At 38.4% G+C, this 22027-nt stretch overlaps 1 protein-coding gene across 2 annotated transcripts in view; it reads left to right on the plus strand.

Moving 5' to 3' along the window:
- The window catches only part of SYNJ2BP (synaptojanin 2 binding protein), a 38673-nt gene that overhangs the window by 10898 nt on the left and 5748 nt on the right, over positions 1-22027 (plus strand). For both annotated transcript variants that reach the window (XM_081830342.1, XM_006734467.3), the window contains 2 exons: positions 11492-11628; positions 21882-21977. In XM_081830342.1, coding sequence (XP_081686468.1) covers positions 11492-11628; positions 21882-21977 — 233 coding nt within the window. The remainder of the gene's footprint in view (positions 1-11491; positions 11629-21881; positions 21978-22027) is intronic.

Genomic DNA, 22027 nt, shown 5'->3' on the forward strand with positions numbered 1-22027 from the left:
GTCCCGGGATCGAGTCCCGCATTGGGCTCCCTGCTCAGCAGGGGGTCTGCTTCTCCCTCTGCCCTCTTCCCTCTCGTGCTCTCTGTCTCTCATTCTCTCTCTCTCAAATAAATAAATAAAATCTTTAAAAAAAAAAAAAAGATAGAAATTGAAGTCATTGATTTTATACCTATTTATTTCTTCTGTGAGCATGTAAAGCTGTAAATTTCCCTCTAAATGTTGCTTTGGCTACATCCCACAATTTTTAATATATTGTGATTTCATTTTCATTGTCATTCAACTACAGTGTTTTCTATTTTCCCTTATGGTTTTATCTTTTACTCATTGGTTATTTGTTTTCCAAACATTGAGGGAATTTTTTCAATATCTTTTTGTTATGGACTGAATGTTTGTGGCCCCTACCCCCCATTCATATGTTGAAGCCTTAACCCTCAGTGTGACAGTATTTGGAGATTTGGAGATTAGGCCTTTACAGAAGTAATTAAAGTTAAATGAAGTTAAGGGTGGGGCTCCAATCCTGTAGAATTAGTGTCCTTGTAGAGACCCAGAGAACTCTTCTCTCTCTCTGCACATGCACAAGAAGCACATAGTGAGATGGTGGCTACCTACAAATCAAGAGGAGGCCTCAGCATGAAATTTTCTTAGCTGTACTTTGATTATGGACTTCCCAGGCCTCCAGAACAGAAATTTCAGCTGTGTGGTCTATGGTATTTTATTATGGCAGCCCAAGAAAACTAAAACAGTTATTTTTGCTGATTTCTAATTTATGTCTATCTTTTGAAATTGAGCAAGACAGACTTATGGAGCAGCCTATGGTCTATCTTTGTGAACATTACCTGTTTATTAGAAAGGAATGTTATTCCATAGTTGCTGAGTGTGTTGTTCTGTAAAGATAAATTCGGTTAAGTTGGTACTTAGTGTTGCTCAAGTGTTCTGTATTTTTACTGATTTTTATGTCAACTTGTTCTATCAGTTAACTGTGAGGGAAATGTTGAAATCTACAACTGTCATTTTTTATTTGCCTTTTTCTCATTTCAGTTTTTGCTCCATAAATATTTAAGTTCTGCTATTTGGTATGTTCATATTTAGTGTTTTAATGTCATCTTGGTGAATTGACTCCTTTTTCATTAGGAAGTGTCCTTTTTTGTCCTCTGTAATACTCCTTATTCTGAAGTCTACTTTTTATGATGTTAAAAGGGCCAGTCCAGCTGTTTAATATATCTATGTCCATCCTTTCCATTTTAACTTGTGTTTACCCATGTATTTATGATCTCTGGTGCTTTTATTCCTTTATATAGATCCAGTTTCTGTTCAATGTTATTTTTCTTTTGCCTGAAGGATTTCCTTTAACATTTATCATAGTTTAGATCTGCTTGTGACAAATTCTCGCAACTTTTGATTTTCTGAAAAAATATTTATTTTGCCGTTCTTTTTTTTTTTTTCAGTTTTATTTATTCATGAGAGTCAGAGAGAGAGAGAGAGGCAGAGGCAGAGGGAGAAGCAGGCTCCCTGCCTAGCAGGGAGCCTGATGCGGGACTCGATCCCAGGACCCTGGGATCATGACCTGAGCTGAAGGCAGACGCTTAACCATCTGAGCCACCCAGGCGCCCCTTACCGTTCTTTTTGAATGCTGTATTCACTGGATATAAAATTCTAAGTTGACTTTTGTTTTTCTTTTAGCATTTTAAATATGATGTTTCGTTGACTTAAGGCATGTATAGTTTCTGAGGAAAAGACTATTGTCATTCTCATCTTTGTGCCTTAGTACATATGTGTCCTTTTTTCCTGTGACTACTTTTAAGATTCTCTTTATATCTGTTTTTGAGGAATGTGGTTATGATATACTTTGCTGTTTTTTTCTTTTCTGTTTATTCTGATTGGAGTTTGTTGAGCTTAGATCTGTTTGTGTAAATTTTTCATAAATTTGAGCCAATTTTTTTTTTTAATTTTTAAAAATTTATTTGAGAGAGCAGAGCAAGAGATAACATGAGTGGGGGGAGGGGCAGGGGAAGAGGGAGAAGCAGGCTCCCCGCTGAGCAGGGAGCCCGATGTGAGGCTCAATTCCAGGACCCTGGGATCATGACCTGAGCTGAAGGCAGACACTTAACTGACTGAGGCATCCAGGCACCCCAAGCCAGTTGTTTCTTCAAATATTTTTTGTTTCCCTTTTTCCTCTTCTTCTGGAACTCCAGTTATATATTGCTATTATCCTATATGTTACTGTGGTTTCCCTTCTAAGTCTTCGGGTTCATTGATCTTTTCTCTTATGGTATCAAATCTGCTGTTAATGACATCTGGTATATTTTTTCCTTTCAGACATTGTAATTTTCAAATCTGTAAGTTTCATTTTTTAAAAAATCTTCCATTTTCATACGTACATCAATGGAACAGAATAGAGAGTCCAGAAATAAACCCATGCATGTATGGTCAATTAATTAATGACAAAGGGGCTAAGAATATACAGTAGGGAAAGGATAGTCTCTCCAAAAATGGTGTTGGGAAAACTAGACAGAATGCAAAAGACATCTAAACATGAACAAAATGAAACTGAACCACTATCTTATACCATATATAAAAATCAACTCAAAATAGATTAAAGGCTTGAAAAAAATCTTCCATTTTGGGGCGCCTGGGTGGCTCAGTTGGTTAAGCAACTGCCTTCAGCTCAGGTCATGATCCTGGAGTCCCGGGATCGAGTCCCACATCGGGCTGCCTGCTCAGCGGGGAATCTGCTTCTCCCTCTGATCCTCCCCCTCTCATGCTCTCTGTCTCCCATTCTCTCGCTCAGATAAATAAATAAAATCTTAAAAAAAAAAAAAAATCTTCCATTTTGTCATTATGTTTGACTTTATTTCCACATAGTTAAAATAGCCTTTTAAACATCCTTGTCTGCCCATTTCATCCTTTATTATTTCTGGCTCTGTTTCTAATGACTGATTTTTCTCTTGATTATGGGTCATGTTTTCTTGTTTCTTAGCATGTTAATTTTTAGTTAAGATTCTGGATTTTGTGAATATTACATTGTTGCATGTCTGCATTTTGTTTTATTACATTAACATTGTTAATGTTACAATGTTGAACTTTGTTTTAGCAGGCAGTTAAGTAATTTGTAGATCGGTTTGACCTCCTGAAGGCCTGTTTGTAACCTTTTCTAGGTTCTAAAGTAACATTTACTTCAGGTATAGTTCAGCTCTACAAATGAGGTGTGCTCTAAGTGAGTGTCCACAGAATTTTCAAGTGAATTGTTGAGGATTTCCAATCTGGCTGGTCAGAACTTGAAAGTCTTCTTGCATTTTGTGAACTCTGATAATTATTCAGCATGCAACTTCCTAGTTTTTGTTTTTCCAGCTTTGTGGAGTTTGACTCAACATATGCATGGGCCAGTACTTGGTTAAGACTCGTGCAGATACTTGGATCTCTTTTTTTCTGCCTATGTTCTTCCTTTCCAGAACTTTGCCCTGCAACTTCCAGCAACCTCACCCTCTCCAAAGTCTAATCTCCATTTCATCAACTCAGTGAAGCTACTAGGTTCTGCTTGGGTCCTGCTCCTTGTGGTTGTGATCAGAAATTGCCTCCACATGGAATGCTAGGGTGATCATCAAGCTACACTGTTTCAATTCAGCAACATGTTAAAAGGAATATATGCCATGACAAAATGGGATTTATTCCATGAATGCAAAGATGATTCAACAAAAGAAAATCATTCAAAGTAATATGACATATTAATAGAATGAGGGGAAAAACCAACATGATCATCTCAGCAGATACAGAAAAAGCATTTAAGGATATTCAGCATCTTTCCATGTTAAAAACAAAGTAGGAATAGGAGGAAATTTCCTCAACATGATAAAGGCCATGCACAAAGAATCCACAGCTAACATCATACTTACGTAAGCATGAAAGCTAAGATCAGGAACAAGATAAGGATGTCTGCTTTCACCACTTCTGTTCAACATGGTATTAAAAGTTCTAACCAGGGCGCCTGGGTGGCACAGTTGGTTAAGTGTCTGCCTTCAGTTCAGGTCATGATCCCAGGGTCCTGGGGTTGAGTCCTGCATTGGGCTCCCTGCTCTGTGGGGAGTCTGCTTCTCCCTCTGCCTCTGCTCCTCCCCCCCACTCATGTGCTCTCTCTCCCTCTCTCTCAAATAAATAAATAAAATCTTTAAAAAAATAAATAAAAGTTCTAACCAGAAAGATTAGGCAAGAAAGAGAAAGAAAAGGTATACAAATGAAGAGGAAGAAGTAAAATTGTCTCTATTTACAGATGGATGACATGATCTTACATGTAGTAAACTCTAAAGGTTCTACAAACAAACAAAACCTGTTAGAATTTATAACAAATTCAGCGAAGTTGCAGGATACAATCTCAACACACAAGATCAGTTTAGTTTCTATACATTAACAATGAACAATCTGGAAAGGAAATTAAGTAATTCCATTTATAGTAGCATCAAAAACAATAAAATACTTGTAAATAAGTTTAAGGAGGCAATAACTTGTACATTGAAAAGTACAAAATTTGACTGAAAGAAATTAAAGACATAAATAAGTGGAAGTATATTCCACATTCATGGATTGAAAGACTTAATATTGTTAAGATGACAGACAATACTATCCAAAGCATTCTGCAGACTCAGTGCAATCTTTGTCAAAATCTAATCAGCCTTTTTGCAGAAATAGAAAACCACATTCTGCAATTCATATGAAATGTCAAGGGACCCCCCCCCAATAGCCAGTGCAATCTTGAAAGAACAAAATTAGGGGACTCACAACTTCCTGATTTCAAAGCTTGCTACAAAGCTACAGTGTTCCAAATAGTGCGGTAGGACAGGTGTGTAAGGACATAAGGACAGATGTATAGAGCAATGGAATAGAATAGGTGGCCCAGAAATAAACCCTCTCCTATATTGTCAAATGATTTTTGAAAGGGTGCCAAGACCATTCGTTGCATTGAAGGACAGTTTCCAAAAATGATGTTAGGAACAGTCTCCAAATGCAAAACACTGAAGTTGGATTCTTGCCCTACATCACATACAAGAGTTAACTAAAAATGCATCAAATACCTAAATGTAAGAGATAACACTATGTTATGTCCATTGACTGATGTAAGAGATAACACTATGATATGTCCATTGATTGATGAGTGGATAAAGAAGAGGTGGTATATGTATACAATGGAATATTATTCGGCCATAAAAAAGAATGAAATCTTGCCATTTGCAATGACATGGATGGAGCTAGAGAGTATTATGCTAAGTGAAATAAGAAGGACAAATTTTGATTTCACTCATATGTCGAATTTAAGAAATAAATGAGCCAAGGAAAAAAGAGGAAAACCAAGAAACAGGCTCTTAACCATAGAGATAAACTGGTGGTTACCAGAGGGGAGGTGGGGGGGGGATGGATTAAATAGGTGGTGGGGATTAAGGAATGTACTTGTTACAAGCACTGGGTGTTGTATGGAAGTGTTGAATAACTATGTTGCACACCTGAAACTAATATTACACTCTATGTTAACTAACTGGAATTTAAATAAAAACTTAATAAACAGGATATCTGCCCCGGCCCCCCCAAAAAAGATCTAACACTATAAAACTCTTAGAAGAAAAGATAGGGGAAATATTTACAGTTTTGGGCTTGGTGATTTTTTGGATATAACATCAAAAGCACAGGCAACAAAAGAAAAAAATAAATTGGGTTTTACCAAAATTAAAATTTTGTGCATCAAAAGAAACTAAAGAGAGTTAAAGATAACACACAGAATGAGAGAAGATATTCACAAGTCATATATCTGTTAATGGATTAATATCCAGAATATATAAAGAACTCTTAACACTCAACAACAAGACCAATTCAAAAGAAGCAAAGGACTTGAAGGACATTTCTCCAGAGAAGATCTGCAAGTGGCCAATAAACTCAAGAAAAGATATTCAACATCACTGGCCTTAGGAAAGTGCAAATCAAAACCACGATGACATATCACATCCACTTCATATCCACTAGAATAACTATTCTCCAAAATACAAGCGAAAATAAATAGTATTGGCGAGGATATGGGGAAATTGGAACCCTGGGCGTTGCTTTTTGGAATGTAAAATGATGCAGCTGTTGTGGGAAACAGTTGAGCACTTCCTCAAATTGTCAAAAAAATTGCCATGTGATCCAGCAATTCAGTTCCTAGATAATTGCCCAAAAGAATTGAAAGCAGGGACTCAAACAGATACTTGTACACCAGTGTTCTTAGCATTATTCACAGTAGCCAAAATGTGGAAACAGCCAAATGTCCATTGACAGATGACTGGATACACAATATGTAGTATGTAGATAAAATGGAATATTATTCAGCTTGTAAAAGGAATGAAATTCTGATACATGTTACAACGTGGATGAACCTGGATAATACTATGCTAAGTGAAAAAAAGCAAGTCACAAAAGAACAAACATTGTATGATTCCACTTATATGAGGTATACAGAATAGGCAAACTAGAGATATAAAGTACAATAGAGGTTCCACGGGGGTGAAGAAGAGGGAGGAGTTACTGTTTAATGGGTACAGAATTTATGTTTGGGATGATGGAAGAGGTGTAGATCTGGATAGTGGTGATGGTTGTACGACATTGTGCATGTCCTTGATGCCACTGAATTATACATTTAAAAATGGCTAAAAAGTTAAATTTTATGTTACATATATTTTACCACTAAACAAACAGCAAGTTTGATTGACATCTAGGGAGAATTTGTGAGATTATCTTGGGATAGAAAAAACCTGCAGGTTGATAGGGGGGAAATAGGGTGTCAGTCTGGTGTTCATATTCAACAAGTGGCTACCATCGTTGGTGTTAATGGACTGTTTTGTTTCGTTTTAATTATATCCAGAATTATTATTTCCAGAATAATATATAATATGGTTAAACATTTTTTCTTTTACTTTATAACTTTTAGATTTTATAGAGAAGAATCTAAAATAAGTGAAGGGTTTTTCCTTCTCTTACCTGAAAGTAAACAATAGGGACTCTGACTAAGGTGACAGAACTCTAGAATGACCAGTTCTTCCTCTGTAACATATTATTTTTGGAAACTGTTCTACAACCATTATTCCAACACAGACAGGTTGACTCCCAAGATAGGCAGCCTTGCTTAGCAGACTTTGTTTCCCCAAAGCAGTTGTTTCTATTTCCTACAAAGATACAGTATGGCAAAATGGTTTAAAACTCACACTTTGGAATCAAATATCCTGACTTACTGTCTTGGCTTTGTGAAGAGCTGTGTGGCCTTTTGTAAAATTATTTAATCTCTTCATGCCTCATCTTGAAATTCATCTGTAAAATGTGAGTAATAATCACTTCACGTGTTTGTTGAGAAGATTAAATGAGATAACATATGTAAAGTGCATAGCATAGTACCTGGTACATATTAAATGCTCAATAAATATTAACTGTTGCTTCTGCTATTACTGCTCTTCTGCATAAATAAGCTCAAGGTCCAGACCTGGAGATGGGTGGGGGGTATCCACAAGAAGGCATTTCTTGTTTAACTTTACAAAACTCTTATACAAAGACATACTTCCTTTCTCTCCCAGTCCTGTGGTGGCGTCGTTCTTATGCTGTCTTTATACTTTTTTGCATTTAGACTTCTCTTCCAAATTACAGACCAAGCACCCATTTTAATCTTACCACATTTAAAAAAATTTATTGGCACATTATAACCAGAGTTCACTACGCAGTACTTCTTCATTCCCTCACTTTTTAAAAAGTCTATTGAGTCCCAGTCTTTTTCTTTTTACCTCTCCCTTCATTCCCTTCTGGATTATAGATGCTGAGAGCTGAATTATATCCTTTAGCTACGTCACACATTGTCATCATCAGTACATGCAAGGTCCCTCCCTGGTTTTATTTTTACCCTTCATCCCTAAAGTTCATCCTGTATCTTTCCCCCAGAGGCACCCATTCTAATGTGTCTTTGCATGTCTTTAAATATACATGCACTTTTGTAAGTAGGTAATACTGTTTTGTGTGCTGGGTTTCTAATTTATAAGAAGGTATTGTGCTATTAATGTCAACATTACATTTTAAAGCTCTGTTAACTTATATATGATTATTCAGATCTTCTAACTCTTAACCAAATTCTAGTTATCTATTCCCTAAAGGATAGACACCTAAATTACCATCAGTTCCACCCTACCACAAAGCATGCTGCAATTAACATTCTTACATCACCCTTTTTTTTTTCTTACGTTACCCTTTATAGGTAGGATGGTCACATTGGTCCACGATGAGATTTTAAATTGAAGAGGACTATTTTAATTATACTGGGACAGCAGGTATATATCAAGACTCCCATGGGGCGCCTGGGTGGCTCAGATGGTTAAGCGTCTGCCTTCGGCTCAGGTTGTGATCCCGGGGTCCTGGGATTGAGCCCCGCATCGGGCTCCTGGCTCAGCGGGGAGCCTGCTTCTCCCTCTGCCTCTCCCCCTGCTCATTCTCTCTCTCCCTGTATCTCTGTGTCTCAAATGAATAAATATTAAAATAAAATAAAAAAAACTCCCAGACAAACCAGGATATGTGATCTACCCTATTTATGGAAGATTTTTCTGGGACACAGTTGATAATCAGCAGATATATACTGGGATAGCCCTTCTCCTTCTGCGTATTTCCAGCTGACATCTGTTGCAATTGGTTGGTGCATGTGGTGGACTGACTGTTGCATATTTTAAATACCACTCTGGCTAGAAACTCTTCATGACCGGGCTGTCTGGGTCACGAGTAATAGACATACTTAATTTCAATAAGTTTGAGTTCCAAACCAGTCTTGTCCTATTAATAGATGGATGGACTTTTTATCTGTCTTATATTTCACGTTGGTACTGTGTATTTGTTAATCTTTTCTCCGTCAAACTATCCGATTTGGGGTGGTAGTAGGCACCACTGTTGACAACTACACTTGTAGTAATTACTTTGTAGGTCATAAGGAATTTTTCAGATTTTATGTTATTGGACCCTACCAATTACCTTCTGAGGTAGAGAGGGCAGGATTTGTAATCCTTATGTTACAGAAAAGGAAACTAAGAATCAGTGAGGTACACTGACTTATTTTATTCCACATATCTGGTAAGTTAACAGAGTTGAATTTGTGACCAGGTCTTCTGACCTTAATTTGTTTCTGCAAAATCTAAAAGGGACAGGGAAAAGGATAAATTTCTGTTTGTGGTTAAAGCAGGGACTGTCCCGTTTAGCTTTATGTCTTCCTCAGAACATAACACAGTACCTGGCACATAGTAAATGATCAGATTTGAATTGGTAGTGCAACTGCTCAGTGCTTTGGTGACTCCCATTTATTTCAGCAATGCTTCACGTTATAGGTAAGTTCTGTTCTATAAATGTTCTGGCTGAACAGAGACTTCATGGCAGTCTCAGAGTTTTCATGTTAAGTGGTGTAGTTCATTTACAACTAACGTAGCAATCACTTATAAACATGCCTATATGATGTGGTTTCTGGGTGAGAGTAAGCACTTGTATGTTTATAGAAAATTTCAGTAAGATTTCCTCCACTCTCCTTTTTTAGGCACTGTTCTGTAGCTTTCAGTAACCAGTAGCAAAGTCCCTCTTCTTTCTAACTACTGTATTGCATTTAGCGACTTAACACATGCTCCCTGTACCCCAAGTCCCCAGACTCATCTGTAGCATTTGGTGAAGATGTTAGATCGGAAAGATTTTCTCCAAGTAGTTTGTGCTAGTATTGTGAGAGGCTGATTGTCCTCAGCCACCCTGCTCAAACCTATCACAGTTTTGAAGTAATTTCAAAGCCTTTATTAATCAGGCTTCACCTACCTTTCTGTCTTATCTCATCACTACCTACCAACCCCTTTCCACCCACTATGATACAAATTAAGAGTGTTCTAAGAGAAACCATTTAGTAACTTAAATTTTCATACCCTTCTCTTCAAGGAAGTTGAAATAGTCATCTTTCAGAAAGAGCTGTTGCTATCCTGTATCTTAAACCCTTTTCATCTCTAGCTGACATAGTCTGTCCACAAGGTATGCTATCTAAATGATGTTGCCTGGTGCTTCTCTCCCTTTGGCCATGTATTTCCTTAAATCATAGATTGATTTGCTAGTACTTACGTTAATACTGCGAACTTCACACATAAGCTTTCATCCCACTAATGGGGAGAATTTTTAAGGAAGCCCACATATGTCTCCTTAAGTATCTGTTTTCTACCGAAACCAATAGTAAGCTGGTGATTATGCCTATTCCTTCTAATCGTGCCACCGGATTTTTGTTTTTTAATTGTTTTCAAAGTATTTCTTTTCTCTTGGCACTATGGCTATGAATTCTACAGTATCCGACAGAAAGAAAACCCCAGGGAGGTTTTTTTTTTTTTTCCTTTTTAATGCATAGATAAAATCGCTTTATAACAATGGTTTTTGTATAGTGAAATTCTTTCCACAACTTAGTGGTTTGTCCACGGAAATGACACTTTACTAGTCTTCTTTCCTTTTAATATTTTATTTTATTTTATTATGGTTAGAACACTTAAATGAGACCTACTCTTAATAGATATTTAAGTGTACTGTAACATTATTGTTATCTGTAGGCACCAAGTTGTACACCAGATCTCCAGAACTTACTCATCTTCATAACTGAAATTTTATACCCATTTAAATTAGTCACTTAGAGAAGCAAAGAATAGAAGGGTGGTCGCCAGGGGTTTGGGCGAGGGGGAGAATGGAGAGTTGTTAATCCATGGGTAGTCAGTTTCCTACAGTGAATAAAATTTGGCAAACTACCCAAATTCACGGTTGTTTGCACTAGAGCTAGAAAAGGAAACAATGAATTTGGTGATTTAGTCCTATTATTGAAGCTTCAGTTACCTTTCTGGTTCCCAGGATTCCTGCCAACGCCTACACTCAAAATAGAAAAATAAATGAAACTCCTAAGACCATTTCTTCCAAAACACCTCCATACACAAACTGTCCTGAACATTGGGAGAAGGGAAGTATGAAGGGGAAGCTTTGGTTAGGAATCTCTTCTCCACTGAATTAAAGATAGTTAATTTGCTAATTAGTTAAAAGCATGGCTTCTCATGAACACAACTCACCCTGTTATATTAATAGCAGGAAAGTCAAGATTTGGGTCCTTTAAATGCCACCAGCAGAATCAAAATTGAATGTGAACAGAAGCACATCTTATAAGAATCACCATTATTCTTTCACTGAGTTCAGTAGAGATCTTTTTATATTCAACAAGCTATGTTGATGACTGCGTTTATGTTTTTAGTCTTGCCTGGTCTAAGTGCCCAACTCTGGGTACTCTTGACCTCTGTTGATGACACTCTTCACTGGCTTTGCCCGAGTCTATTGACCAGTTACATCACAGTTGACTCGTCAGCCTCCCCTCCCCAGTAGAACTTTCCTCTTTCTCTCTTCTTCTCCTCTAATCCCTTTCTTCTTCACCACTATCTCCTTTACGACTCCTCCATGATTTTCTCAGGGCTGGGCTTCAACATCGTCGGTGGCACAGATCAGCAGTATGTCTCCAACGACAGTGGCATCTACGTCAGCCGCATCAAAGAGGATGGGGCTGCGGCCCTGGATGGGCGGCTCCAGGAGGGTGATAAGATCCTCTCGGTGAGAACTGGCTTCGGCCTCCTTCGCTGTTCCTTGCTCCCTAGACCCCAGTTCTTACCCTTGGCCCCTTCCTTGGGAAGATTTCTCCCTGCCTTTTTGGGTCTGGAAATACCTGGATTGTAGAATTTGGTGGGAGGGACCTTGATTAGTCACCTTTTCCAACCTGAACATAGAGCAAAGAGGTAATTCCTCATTTGATAGACAAGGCATATTCAGGCCAGAATGTGAAGCTACTTAGCCAAGTTCAAAAGACAGGGAACAGGGAGGGATGAGGGTCTGATGTGGGGGAAAGGGACTTAAAACCCACAATTGTTGTCCTTCAATTATACTTTATCACCTCCCTTTTGTTAATTGAAAGACTAATGTGTGTCTTCCTTTACACCAAAGAGACACAAAAGGAAGGTAGGAATTAAGTGTCCTTTTTAGACTCAGAGCCCTTCTCACTCATCATGAAGATGAAAAATTGGTATGCATTCTCATTTGGCTATCTGTCCACTGGGCTCCCGTTTCACTCTGCTGTTTGTAATAAGACACTATATGGTGAGCTTTAATTTGATTCTTTTCTAGAAGTTCCTCAAGGGCAGGGACTAGATCTTTTTTTAACCTTTTGTATCCTTGCACAATGTTCATTATATATTTAACAAATGAACAAGTTGAGAAATTCAGGCAAGCCCAGAAAGGTTGGCTGATCCAGAATATAAAAATAGTATCATGGCTGGTAATATCCTATTTTTGTCCTTCTCACCAACTATTTTGCCTCTTCAGACCATTAAGCTTCTCTTAGATCCTGTTTTTTAATTTGAGAGATACAGATATCTTTTATCTCAAACAATACTGAGAAGTTTACACGTAGATTATTTCTTATAGCTCCCTGGAGAAAGACATCCTCAAAACATGAAATCAACTTGAGTGGTACATTAAGGAAAATTTAAGAGTGGGTTGTTAAAAGTATAGCATGTAGGTAGAAACTATGCAGTTTAAAGTGATGTATATCACATTCTCTTCAGAACACTGGAACCTGGGTTACATTTTGGAAAGTACAGAGGTTAAGAGGACAGCCATATTATTCAAAAAGGTTTGGTAAAAGGTAGACTGTTGAAAAATAAGAATGGTTAGAAGTTTTTGAGCACCGTATCCTGAGTAGTATGCTGAGAACTTTACATTTATTTAATATTGTGATAAGCCTATGAGGTGAGTACATTTATTATGATTGTTTTGCAGCTAAGGAAGTTGAGTCTTGGTGAGGTCAAGCAGCTTGCCCAAGGTCACACAACTAGTAGGTGGCAGAGGACTAAAACTGGTCTGTCTGAATTTGGAGCCTCTACTCTTAATTAGTATGATGTACTGCCTCCTAAGAGGTAAATGAGGAGCTAGGACTAGGTATCCTAAACAGAGAGTTTCATGGTGAATTAATAGATTTTATGTATGGCTTTATATAAAAACTGAAATCAGTCTTTCTATAAAGGATAGAATTAGGGGGAAAAGGTCATATAGCTTAGTATGAGAGAATTATTAGACATAAGCTAAGATGAGCAGCCTTTCTTAGTGGACCATTGCCTCATAGAGAAAAGAAATTATTGGAAGGCCACTCAAGTTTTTTTTTAAAGGGTATGGTAAGAGATAGGTGTCCATGCAGAGAAAAGTAAATGTCAAAAAAACTCAGCTCACTTCACTTTAAAATTTATAGCAAGGAGGATTTTACTTTTCAAAGTAAAAGAAATACAAGATTTATTACATGAGAAATATTACAAAGATCTATACAAGATATTAAATATTACAAATATATAAGACATAAAGAATGATTCAAGTTTATGTTTTGGCCAATTAAGACATGGGAAAGAAGAGAGGGAGGAAATGCCTGACGAAGAAAAGGCAAAAATATAAGACAGATATGGAGAGAAATAAAGAAGACTGAGAAAGAGAAAATGGAGCATATATACAAGAGGAGAAGGCCAGCATATTCTCTTCATTCTTTCTAGGGCTATCTTATTTGACTCCAGTTTCCCTTCCAAGAGTTTGCTCCAAAATTCTTGTTTCTAGACCCCGTTCCTAAGAAATACTGCCTCTGTTGCCTCTCTCACCATCTTCTCCGCTCTCTCCTTAAGTGAACTTGTTGGGCATTAACCGTTAAATGGTTATGTCTCCTTTGTAGCTCACTCTCTCCCTCTGATGTTCTTAAGTGCTCTGTTACTGGCTTTGGAGTCTGTAAAATGGTGATGCTGAACTATTTATTAGCCTATATTCTCATTGATTCTTTATGGGTTTTTCTACTCTCTTCACATAGGTTACTTTTCCATGTTGTAAAATATGCCCCAACTCTTTCTTTTTAACTTTTGGTAATCAGATTAAGAATATGTCACTTCCTTAGCACATCCAATCTGGATAATTAATACAAGTCTCATTAAGTGATCTAGATTTCCTCTGAGTTATTATTGACTATTAATTTAATCTTTCCATTTCTCTCAAAATAATGCCCATGTTTTGTCTTAATTTCAGGTAAAATGAAATAATTGCATGACTTAAGCAATTTCCTCTTACCAAAAGTTAAGGGTGATCTCTGTGATCTCTGTTTAATGTTTAAACTTAAAAGAATGGGCGGGGGGAGGGAGGAAGAAAAATTTTTTTAACTAATGTAAATTATTTTTAAGGCCCTATTGCATCTGACAACCATGAAACAAAAACAGATATTACCAATAGAATGAACCTGAAGTTGAGATGAGGGCTGGCGATGGAGAGTCCTCACCCAGAGTTTTATTTTGTGTGTGTGATGGTGAGGACGATTTAATACTTGTATAGGTTACCAGGGAACCTGGAGAAATTTTATTTTTGTGGAAAAAAAGTGTAAACTAGGTTTGTCATTTCCCTTGTGTGTCTGCCTAAATGAAGGCAGCTGGATAGGCAAGAGTAGTCCGTCCTCAGTGAGGTCTACATTTTTATGAAGCTCAGGGTGGTGTGAGCTGATTACTACACTGAATAGATGAATATTCTCTTTTTTTTTTAAGATTTTATTTATTTATTTGACAGAGAGAGGGAACACAATCAGGGGGAGTGGGAGAGGGAGAAGCAGGCTTCCCGCTGAGCAGGGAGCCCGATGCGGGGCTCGATCCCAGGACTCTGAGATCATGACCTGAGCCGAAGGCAGACGCTTAACGACTGAGCCACCCAGGCACCCCATGAATATTCCCTTTTTTAAAAATTTTTATTGTTATGTTAATCACCATACATTACATCATTCGTTTTAGATGTAGTGTTCCATGATTCATTGTTTGTGCATAACATACCCAGTGCTCCATGCAGAACGTGCCCTCTTTAATACCCATCACCAGGCTAACCCATCCTCCCACCCCCCTGAATATTCCCTTTTGACCACACCCCTTATATAACAAAATGGCACCAATCAGGCCACTAGTCAGCTGTGTTTCATGTTCTTGTTGAATAGAATTCTTAACTTGGTGAATGAAAGAGCTGAGTAGTCCTCAACATTTACAACTACTGTGCCTGACAGCCTGTAGAGCACCATGCCAGGTGCTATGGACGGATTGGAAAAATGAAAGACTTGTCTGTGCCCATAGCTTAGAAATCAATGGGGAAGACCCACCAGAAACCCTCATCCAAACCCAAAACATAGGCTGCCAGGACATTGAAATATGCAGAATCCTTTAGACAAAGGATGCCTCGAGGCACTTTGTCCTCCTACCTCAGTATCCTCAGCAGGTAGGCTTGTAGCTGACATGGAGTAAGCATGCAGTAAGTTAGCTGCTCTCTGAATGCATCATACCATAAAGGACTTTTTTGGTTTGGTCTGATTAATTAGAACTAGATAATCTGTTTTTTTTTTTTCCTTCTTCAACTCTGAAAAAAAAAGAACCGCCCCCCCCACCTGTGATTCATTTCAGGATCTTGGCAAAAAAAAAAAAATTAAAATATCCAGAGTATAATCTGTGGTCAGTGCTTATTAAACTGAGTCCATTCCTTCTCTACATTGTCTACATTTATATTGATATTATTTTATAGTTAGAGTTCTTGAGGCAATTCAAAACTATTAATCATCAAAGATAACTAATTTGGGGGTATCTGGGTGGCTCTGTCAGTTAAGCGTCCGACTCTTGATTTTGGCTCGGGTCCTGATCTCAGAGTTGTGAGATCAAGCCCTGCATCGGGCTCCATGCTGGGCATGGAGCCTGCTTGAGATTTCTCCGTTGGCCTCTACGTCTCTCTGTCTCTGTTTCTCTGCCTCTCTAAAATAAATAAATAGGGGCACCTGGGTGGCTCAGTTGTTAAGCATCTGCCTTCGGCTCAGGTCATGGTCCCAGGGTCCTGGGATCGAGCCCCGCATCGGGCTCCCTGCTCAGCGGGAAGCCTGCTTCTCCCTCTCCCACTCCCCCTGCTTGTGTTCCCTCTCTCGCTGTGTCTCTCTGTCAAATAAATTAAATCTTAAAGAAAAAAAGTTTAAAAAAAAAAAAAGAAAAAAAATAAATGAGTAAATAAAAGTCACACAGGTTTGAAAAGTTAAACTTTAAAAAAAAGAAGAAAACTAATTTTAACTCAATTTACTCATTTCCTAAGGCAGAAAATAGACTAATTTTTAAAGATTGCTCACAACCATAGTTAAGGCAAAAAAATTGTACATTTCCCCATCTGGTAAGCAGAACACCACCATTTCAGTTCTCTGTACATTCAGTCAGCAGAATTTTCTAGCATGTTGCAAATCTGCCATATCTCAGGTTCAGTGAAACCGTGCCATGAGTTAAGAAAGCTGAAGTAGCAAGTTTAGCAGCGTTCTAAGATTTCTCCGTTGAGTAGCTCTCGGGACTAAAAGTGAGGTCCAAGGACTATCTGGCCATTATTTGGGAGCTTATTAGAAATGCAGAGTCTCAGGAACCCTCCCAGACTTACTGGATTCAAAATCTGCATTATAGCAAGATCCCTGGGTGTGAATAAAGTCTGAATAAATTGTGAGAGGCACTGCTATAGGCAAGTGTCATTCAGACATTTTAAATTATGACCTATAATAGGTAATACACACACACACATGCATGCACGCACATACATACACACATGTAATTGAAGCAAAGCTCAAGAAAACAGTATTTATCCCTTCTATATGTGATACATTCTATGTTATGTTTTCTTTTAATTTCACTGTTTTAAAATTAAATACTGGTCTTGACCCACTGGATTAACTCACTGTGTCCTGTGGTGGGTTCATAGACTCATATTTGAAAAATCACTACTTTGGTAAATGGAAAATTCTGTGTATGCACAGAATTTGTATTAAATAGGGTAAGTAGGCTGGGTGTAGAGACCAGTTAAAGATTGGTTCAGGCAGTTTAGGTTAGAATTGACTCACTTGGAGTCACTTGGAGGGCTTGTGAAAGCATGGATTGCTTTTAACTTTTAAGTTCCCCGGTGAATGCTAATGCTGCTGGTTCTGGGTCACACTTTGAGAACCCCTGTTCTATATTAGTATGGAAGGTGAAAGAGTGAATTCCACATATATTTAAGAGTAAAATCTATGGAACTTGGTGGTTAGTCAGTATGAGGTAGAATCTAAAAATGCTTAGAGGAGGCAAACATTGGAAAGCTAATTTGGCTTTGGATTAGAGGTGACCTTATCAAGAGACAAAGAATCATAATTCGTTTTATGGGGCTGTTTTTACCTTGGGCAAAGGATAAGAAATGGTTCTTTAAAAAAGAAATTCCCCTTGACTGTCTCAAGGGCCTCTTGTCTGGGGTCTTATTTTTTTTTAAGTAATTAGAGTTACAGTCCTTTTATACTAGAATACCTTTAGGCTAACTAGGAGGGTTGAAAGGCACGATTGGTAATTGGCTTACGCCCTGTATGGTACCTTCTTTTGCCTGATACCACCAATGTCCTTCTTCCCCATGAGCAGAAGGAGGCTCAGGTGAGGACCAAGGTTACACATTGAGTCACTGGCAGGCAAAGCTGCTGGCGGAGTCCAGGCCTTTCAGCTTGGTATAATGTTGAGAATATGTCAATCAGGCTTTTCCAGGGTGCAGTCTGCAAGCAAACCTCAGGAAATCATGTGACATTTATTACACTCAAGTGTTGTTCTAAGTACTCTTCAGATATTACAGGGGTTATAATGATGAGTTTTGTGATACCGCCTTTCCAAGTTATTTACAGTAGAATGTAAAGTGATATAATACAGGGTAGAGTTCACTTTGAGCTTTACGATAGTTACATAATATGGAGATTCAAAGAACTAAATCAGTCACATCTAGCAGAGTTATCTAGAAAGGTCTTGTCAACGACTTGGCGCTTGACTCAATTTTATCTAAATTTTAATGCTGCTTCAATATATGCACATGAATAAAAATACTATAAACACCGTATATTATACAAATCTCTAAAATTTTGAAAGTGTATAACATATTAGATAGAAATGAAACTGCAAAACCAGTAAAAATTCAATTTACATTACTAACATGATGGATAGTGATATGTTGCTGAAATAAAATCCTTGCTTAAAATGTAAATTTCGATGGCTTGGTGTTTTAAAGTGAAGGTTTTACAGCCAGGCTATTTGAATCCTGGCTTTGCTACTTCCATTCTATATGCCCATGGACAAGTTGAATAACCTTCCAGGTTTTATCATCTATAAAATGGAAGTTCCTAAGTCATAGGATTATTGCAAAAACTAAATAAGTTAGTACATGTAAAATGAAGAGACAGCTCCAGACATGGTAATAAATATGCAGTGATTCCTGTCAATTATTGTTGACTGTGATTGCAAAGATGATTTTGAACTCCGTACTCCTGCCATTGAATGTCATGTAATGACTCGGTTCGCCCACTTGTATTCTTATCGCTATGAAACTTGGCTCTGATACTGAGCTCTGATATATTTGGCATTTGTTGACATGACCGCATCATTAACCTAACTTGTCTGTCTCTAAGGGAAAATTCCTATTTCCTTTCAATGAGAAATACAGTTATCACATGGGCTAGATGAGTTACATGAGCCTTCCCACTATCGTCAGCAATCTCACACCTATTCTCTCCCTCAGGGATTAACTAGAAAGTTGAGATGTTGAAAATTCATTGTGATGGTTCTAGGACTCCTGAAGTTCTTTCCCTGTGGAATGTTTACCAAAACAAACAAAAGGCATAATCAGAAGGTGGCTTGGTAGCATGAAATCAAAGTCTATCAATTAGAAAACTATATTCACTTCTACACTATAGGTAGCAGGGCTGATCCTGTTTAAGATTAATCTTGGAAGATACATAGAATTTTTAAAAAGGGAAGTGTATTCAGATGGTGGAAATAGAGCACAGACATGAACGTAAGGATATATGTTTTATGTCATAGGGACAGTGAATTATGTGATGTAGATGCTGTAGACCTTTCTCGTAATCCCCTTTATGAAAGGGAATAATGCGAGATTAAATTGAGGAAGTGGGTTGGAGCCACTTCCTGGAGGACTTTGCACACCAGAATGAGAAATCAGGCGTGCACTCTCTTCTCCCCTGCTCCCAGTTTTGTAGAAACAAAATGGTCCTTTAGGAGGCTTGATCTGGAGACAGTGTTTGAATAGGATAGAGTGGGGGAGGGCCTAGAGGAAAGTGAATCAGTGAGAAGGTGAACACAGTAGTTCATCTAAAAGTACCCACCACCTAAAGAGAGAGGCAATTGAAGGAAAATAGCATGTGAGGAATGGTAGTATGTTAGGGCTATAGGATTTGATAAGGTATTGTATGTGAACATCGACAGGGAGCGGAGTTTAAAAATATCAGAATTTTAGTCTGAAGGAATGGTTGTGGCAATAAGAGGGAATGTGGGATAGTCTGGTTTTGTGGGAAATCAAAAGGAGTCTTTGGATATGTTGAATTGGGGTGTAGCAGAATATTCCAGTACAGGCACCCAGCAGGAAACTGGCAAGTCCAGAAGTAGAAATAAGGATAAAAAATTTGGGAGTTGTCTTGCAGAGTACAGTTGAAATTGTGAAAGATCACCATGGGAGAGAAAATTTGGGGACAGAGGACTACAGACATTGAGGAATGCTTACTTCCCTTAAGAAGGAAGGAGAAGAAGAGGAATTGGGAAAGGAATCCTTCAAGAACTAAGGGAGCTAAGTCTTCAGAAGCTGAGACCAGAGAGAACTGCAAAAGGGAGGAGGTCTGGTGACTAGGAAAGGGCTATAGGATTTGATGATTGGAAGTCACTGCTGCCCCGCAGGACAGAATATTCTTGCCTGCTACCTTGTATATTCTGGCAGTTTCAGGGAATAGAGTGCATGGCTGCAGAAGAAGTGGAGGCAGAGCTCTCAAGCAGCTCTTTCAACAAGTTTTGCAATGAAAGGAAGAGGACAGAAGATGGGAAGAGGCTGCTAATGGGTTCCAAGAAATATTTATATTTTTTTCTTTATAGAGGAGGATAATTTTAGTTGAGAAAGAGCAGAGAGCAATAATAATGAAGGAATCAAGAGGAGCAAGTGATCACTTAAGTTCCCTAAGAAGGCTAGAAGGAATGTGACCGAGAGCACCAGTGGGTGGTTTAGCCTTGGTAAAGGAAATGGATCTAATGCAGAAAGAAGGGCAAAGCAGCAGTGAGAGGCTATCACGAAACTTTGAAAGGGAAAGAAAGAACATGGAGTGTGAGGAGTTATCAGTATTCTCAAAAAAGATAAGGCAAAGGAATCTGGAGAGAGGAGATAGGATCAGAGCTGGGGTTTGATGATAGGAAAGGTCTGGAACAGCTGCTGCTGAGCATTCGTTAGGGAGTTGACCAGATGAGTAGAATGGTCATAAGGATACAGCAAGTGTCAGCCAGCATGGATCTGTGCTGGAAAGTATGAGTGTGTATTTTTCCCCAGGTACATTAAACTCAGTGATGACAAGGAAAGTAAATGCAGTGTGTTGTGCAGGACTGGAAAGATGGCAGAAGATCATGGGGACAAGGGATTCTAATAGTTTATGAAGTGCTTTGTTGAAATAACAGCAAGAACTCCTAGATGGGTAAGGATGCAGGTAAAATCTAAAAAGGTTATTGAAGGTTTTGATGAGCATAATGAGCAGATTCAGTAGAGGAATAGGAAGTGTGAAGGGAGTAGAGATCGTGGTCAGTTTTCTAAGAGTAAGGTAGACAGTCTATAACATCAAAGTGTTGTTAGAGTAATTCACCTAGCAGGAGATTGTGTGGAGGAATGATAGGAACCTCTTGGAGAAGGAAGACAGTAACAAGGAAGATGAGAGGCTTGAATAAATCAATGGCTTGATCTTCAGCTAAGAATAGTTCGTGAGTCCAGGTGGAAGAACAATAGTGCAGAAGGAACAGTCAATTGCAAGGGCACTGTAACTTAACTCCCGATATTTAAAAACACTACCCCTAGCTCCTACACTTACTGTGACTTTGGGTAAATTATCTACCTTGCTAAGCTCCGGTTTCGTCATCTGTGAAAACAAGATAAAAATGGTGTCTACCTCATAGGATTATCGTGACAACAACATTAGACAGCGTATGGAAAGCATACAGCACAGAACCTAGCAGATAAATACATGAGGTGTTCTTGCCGCTGTTGATGATGTTGATGTGTACAAAAGGTGTGTGGATCTTGCATAAAGTGGGCTATGCGGTGTCACTGAGTATGACGTAGGGTAGATATCACTTGTGGACAGTGTCATTCCTGACACTAAGAAGTATTAATACCGCTGGTCATCCCTCACCTCTAAATGGTAGGACTGACCTACACTGAAGCATTTTTTGGGAATTTGTATCATCAGAGAAATACTGTAAAATTAGTAAATTTGTGGAGGATGGGAGTATCCATGGAATCAAGGGAAATTGTCCACAATTGAACAAGACCAATAGAATGGGCTAGTAGGTTTGCACCACCTCAGAATAAATTTGTTTCATAGAGTTATATTTCTAGAGTTGAAGCTAGCAGTGCCAGGGATTAGCAATGTAAAGGATAGGGTGGTAACCCAGAAGACCATGTTAGCTGTAGGGAAGCAGGCCGATGCTCAAGGAAGACACACAGGTACAGTAACAGAAACCCAAGTTTCAAAATGAAACAGGCAGCAGGACCTGAGGTGGAAAGACTACTTTTTTTTTTTTTTAAACCTTGGAACCTCAGTTCTAGGAAAAAGTGACTCTGAGTTCTATGGTACTTGCCCCATTCTCCTAGTCCTTGGAATTTGCTCTGTAGTTTTTAAATGTTTAGTCACATGAATATAAATCTTTGACTTATGATTCTACCTCTCTTACTACTTTTCTTGCTGTTTTTGACAGGTAAATGGCCAAGACCTAAGGAACTTGCTGCACCAAGATGCTGTAGACCTTTTTCGTAATGCAGGCTATGCTGTGTCCCTAAGAGTGCAGCACAGGGTAGGTGTTATTTGCAGCCAGCAAGCTGACACCGCTTTTGTATCATTCTT

The sequence above is a fragment of the Leptonychotes weddellii genome, chromosome 9, assembly GCF_054177405.1.
Source record: "Leptonychotes weddellii isolate Sample4059 chromosome 9, ASM5417740v2, whole genome shotgun sequence".
Taxonomy (NCBI): Eukaryota; Metazoa; Chordata; class Mammalia; order Carnivora; family Phocidae; genus Leptonychotes; species Leptonychotes weddellii.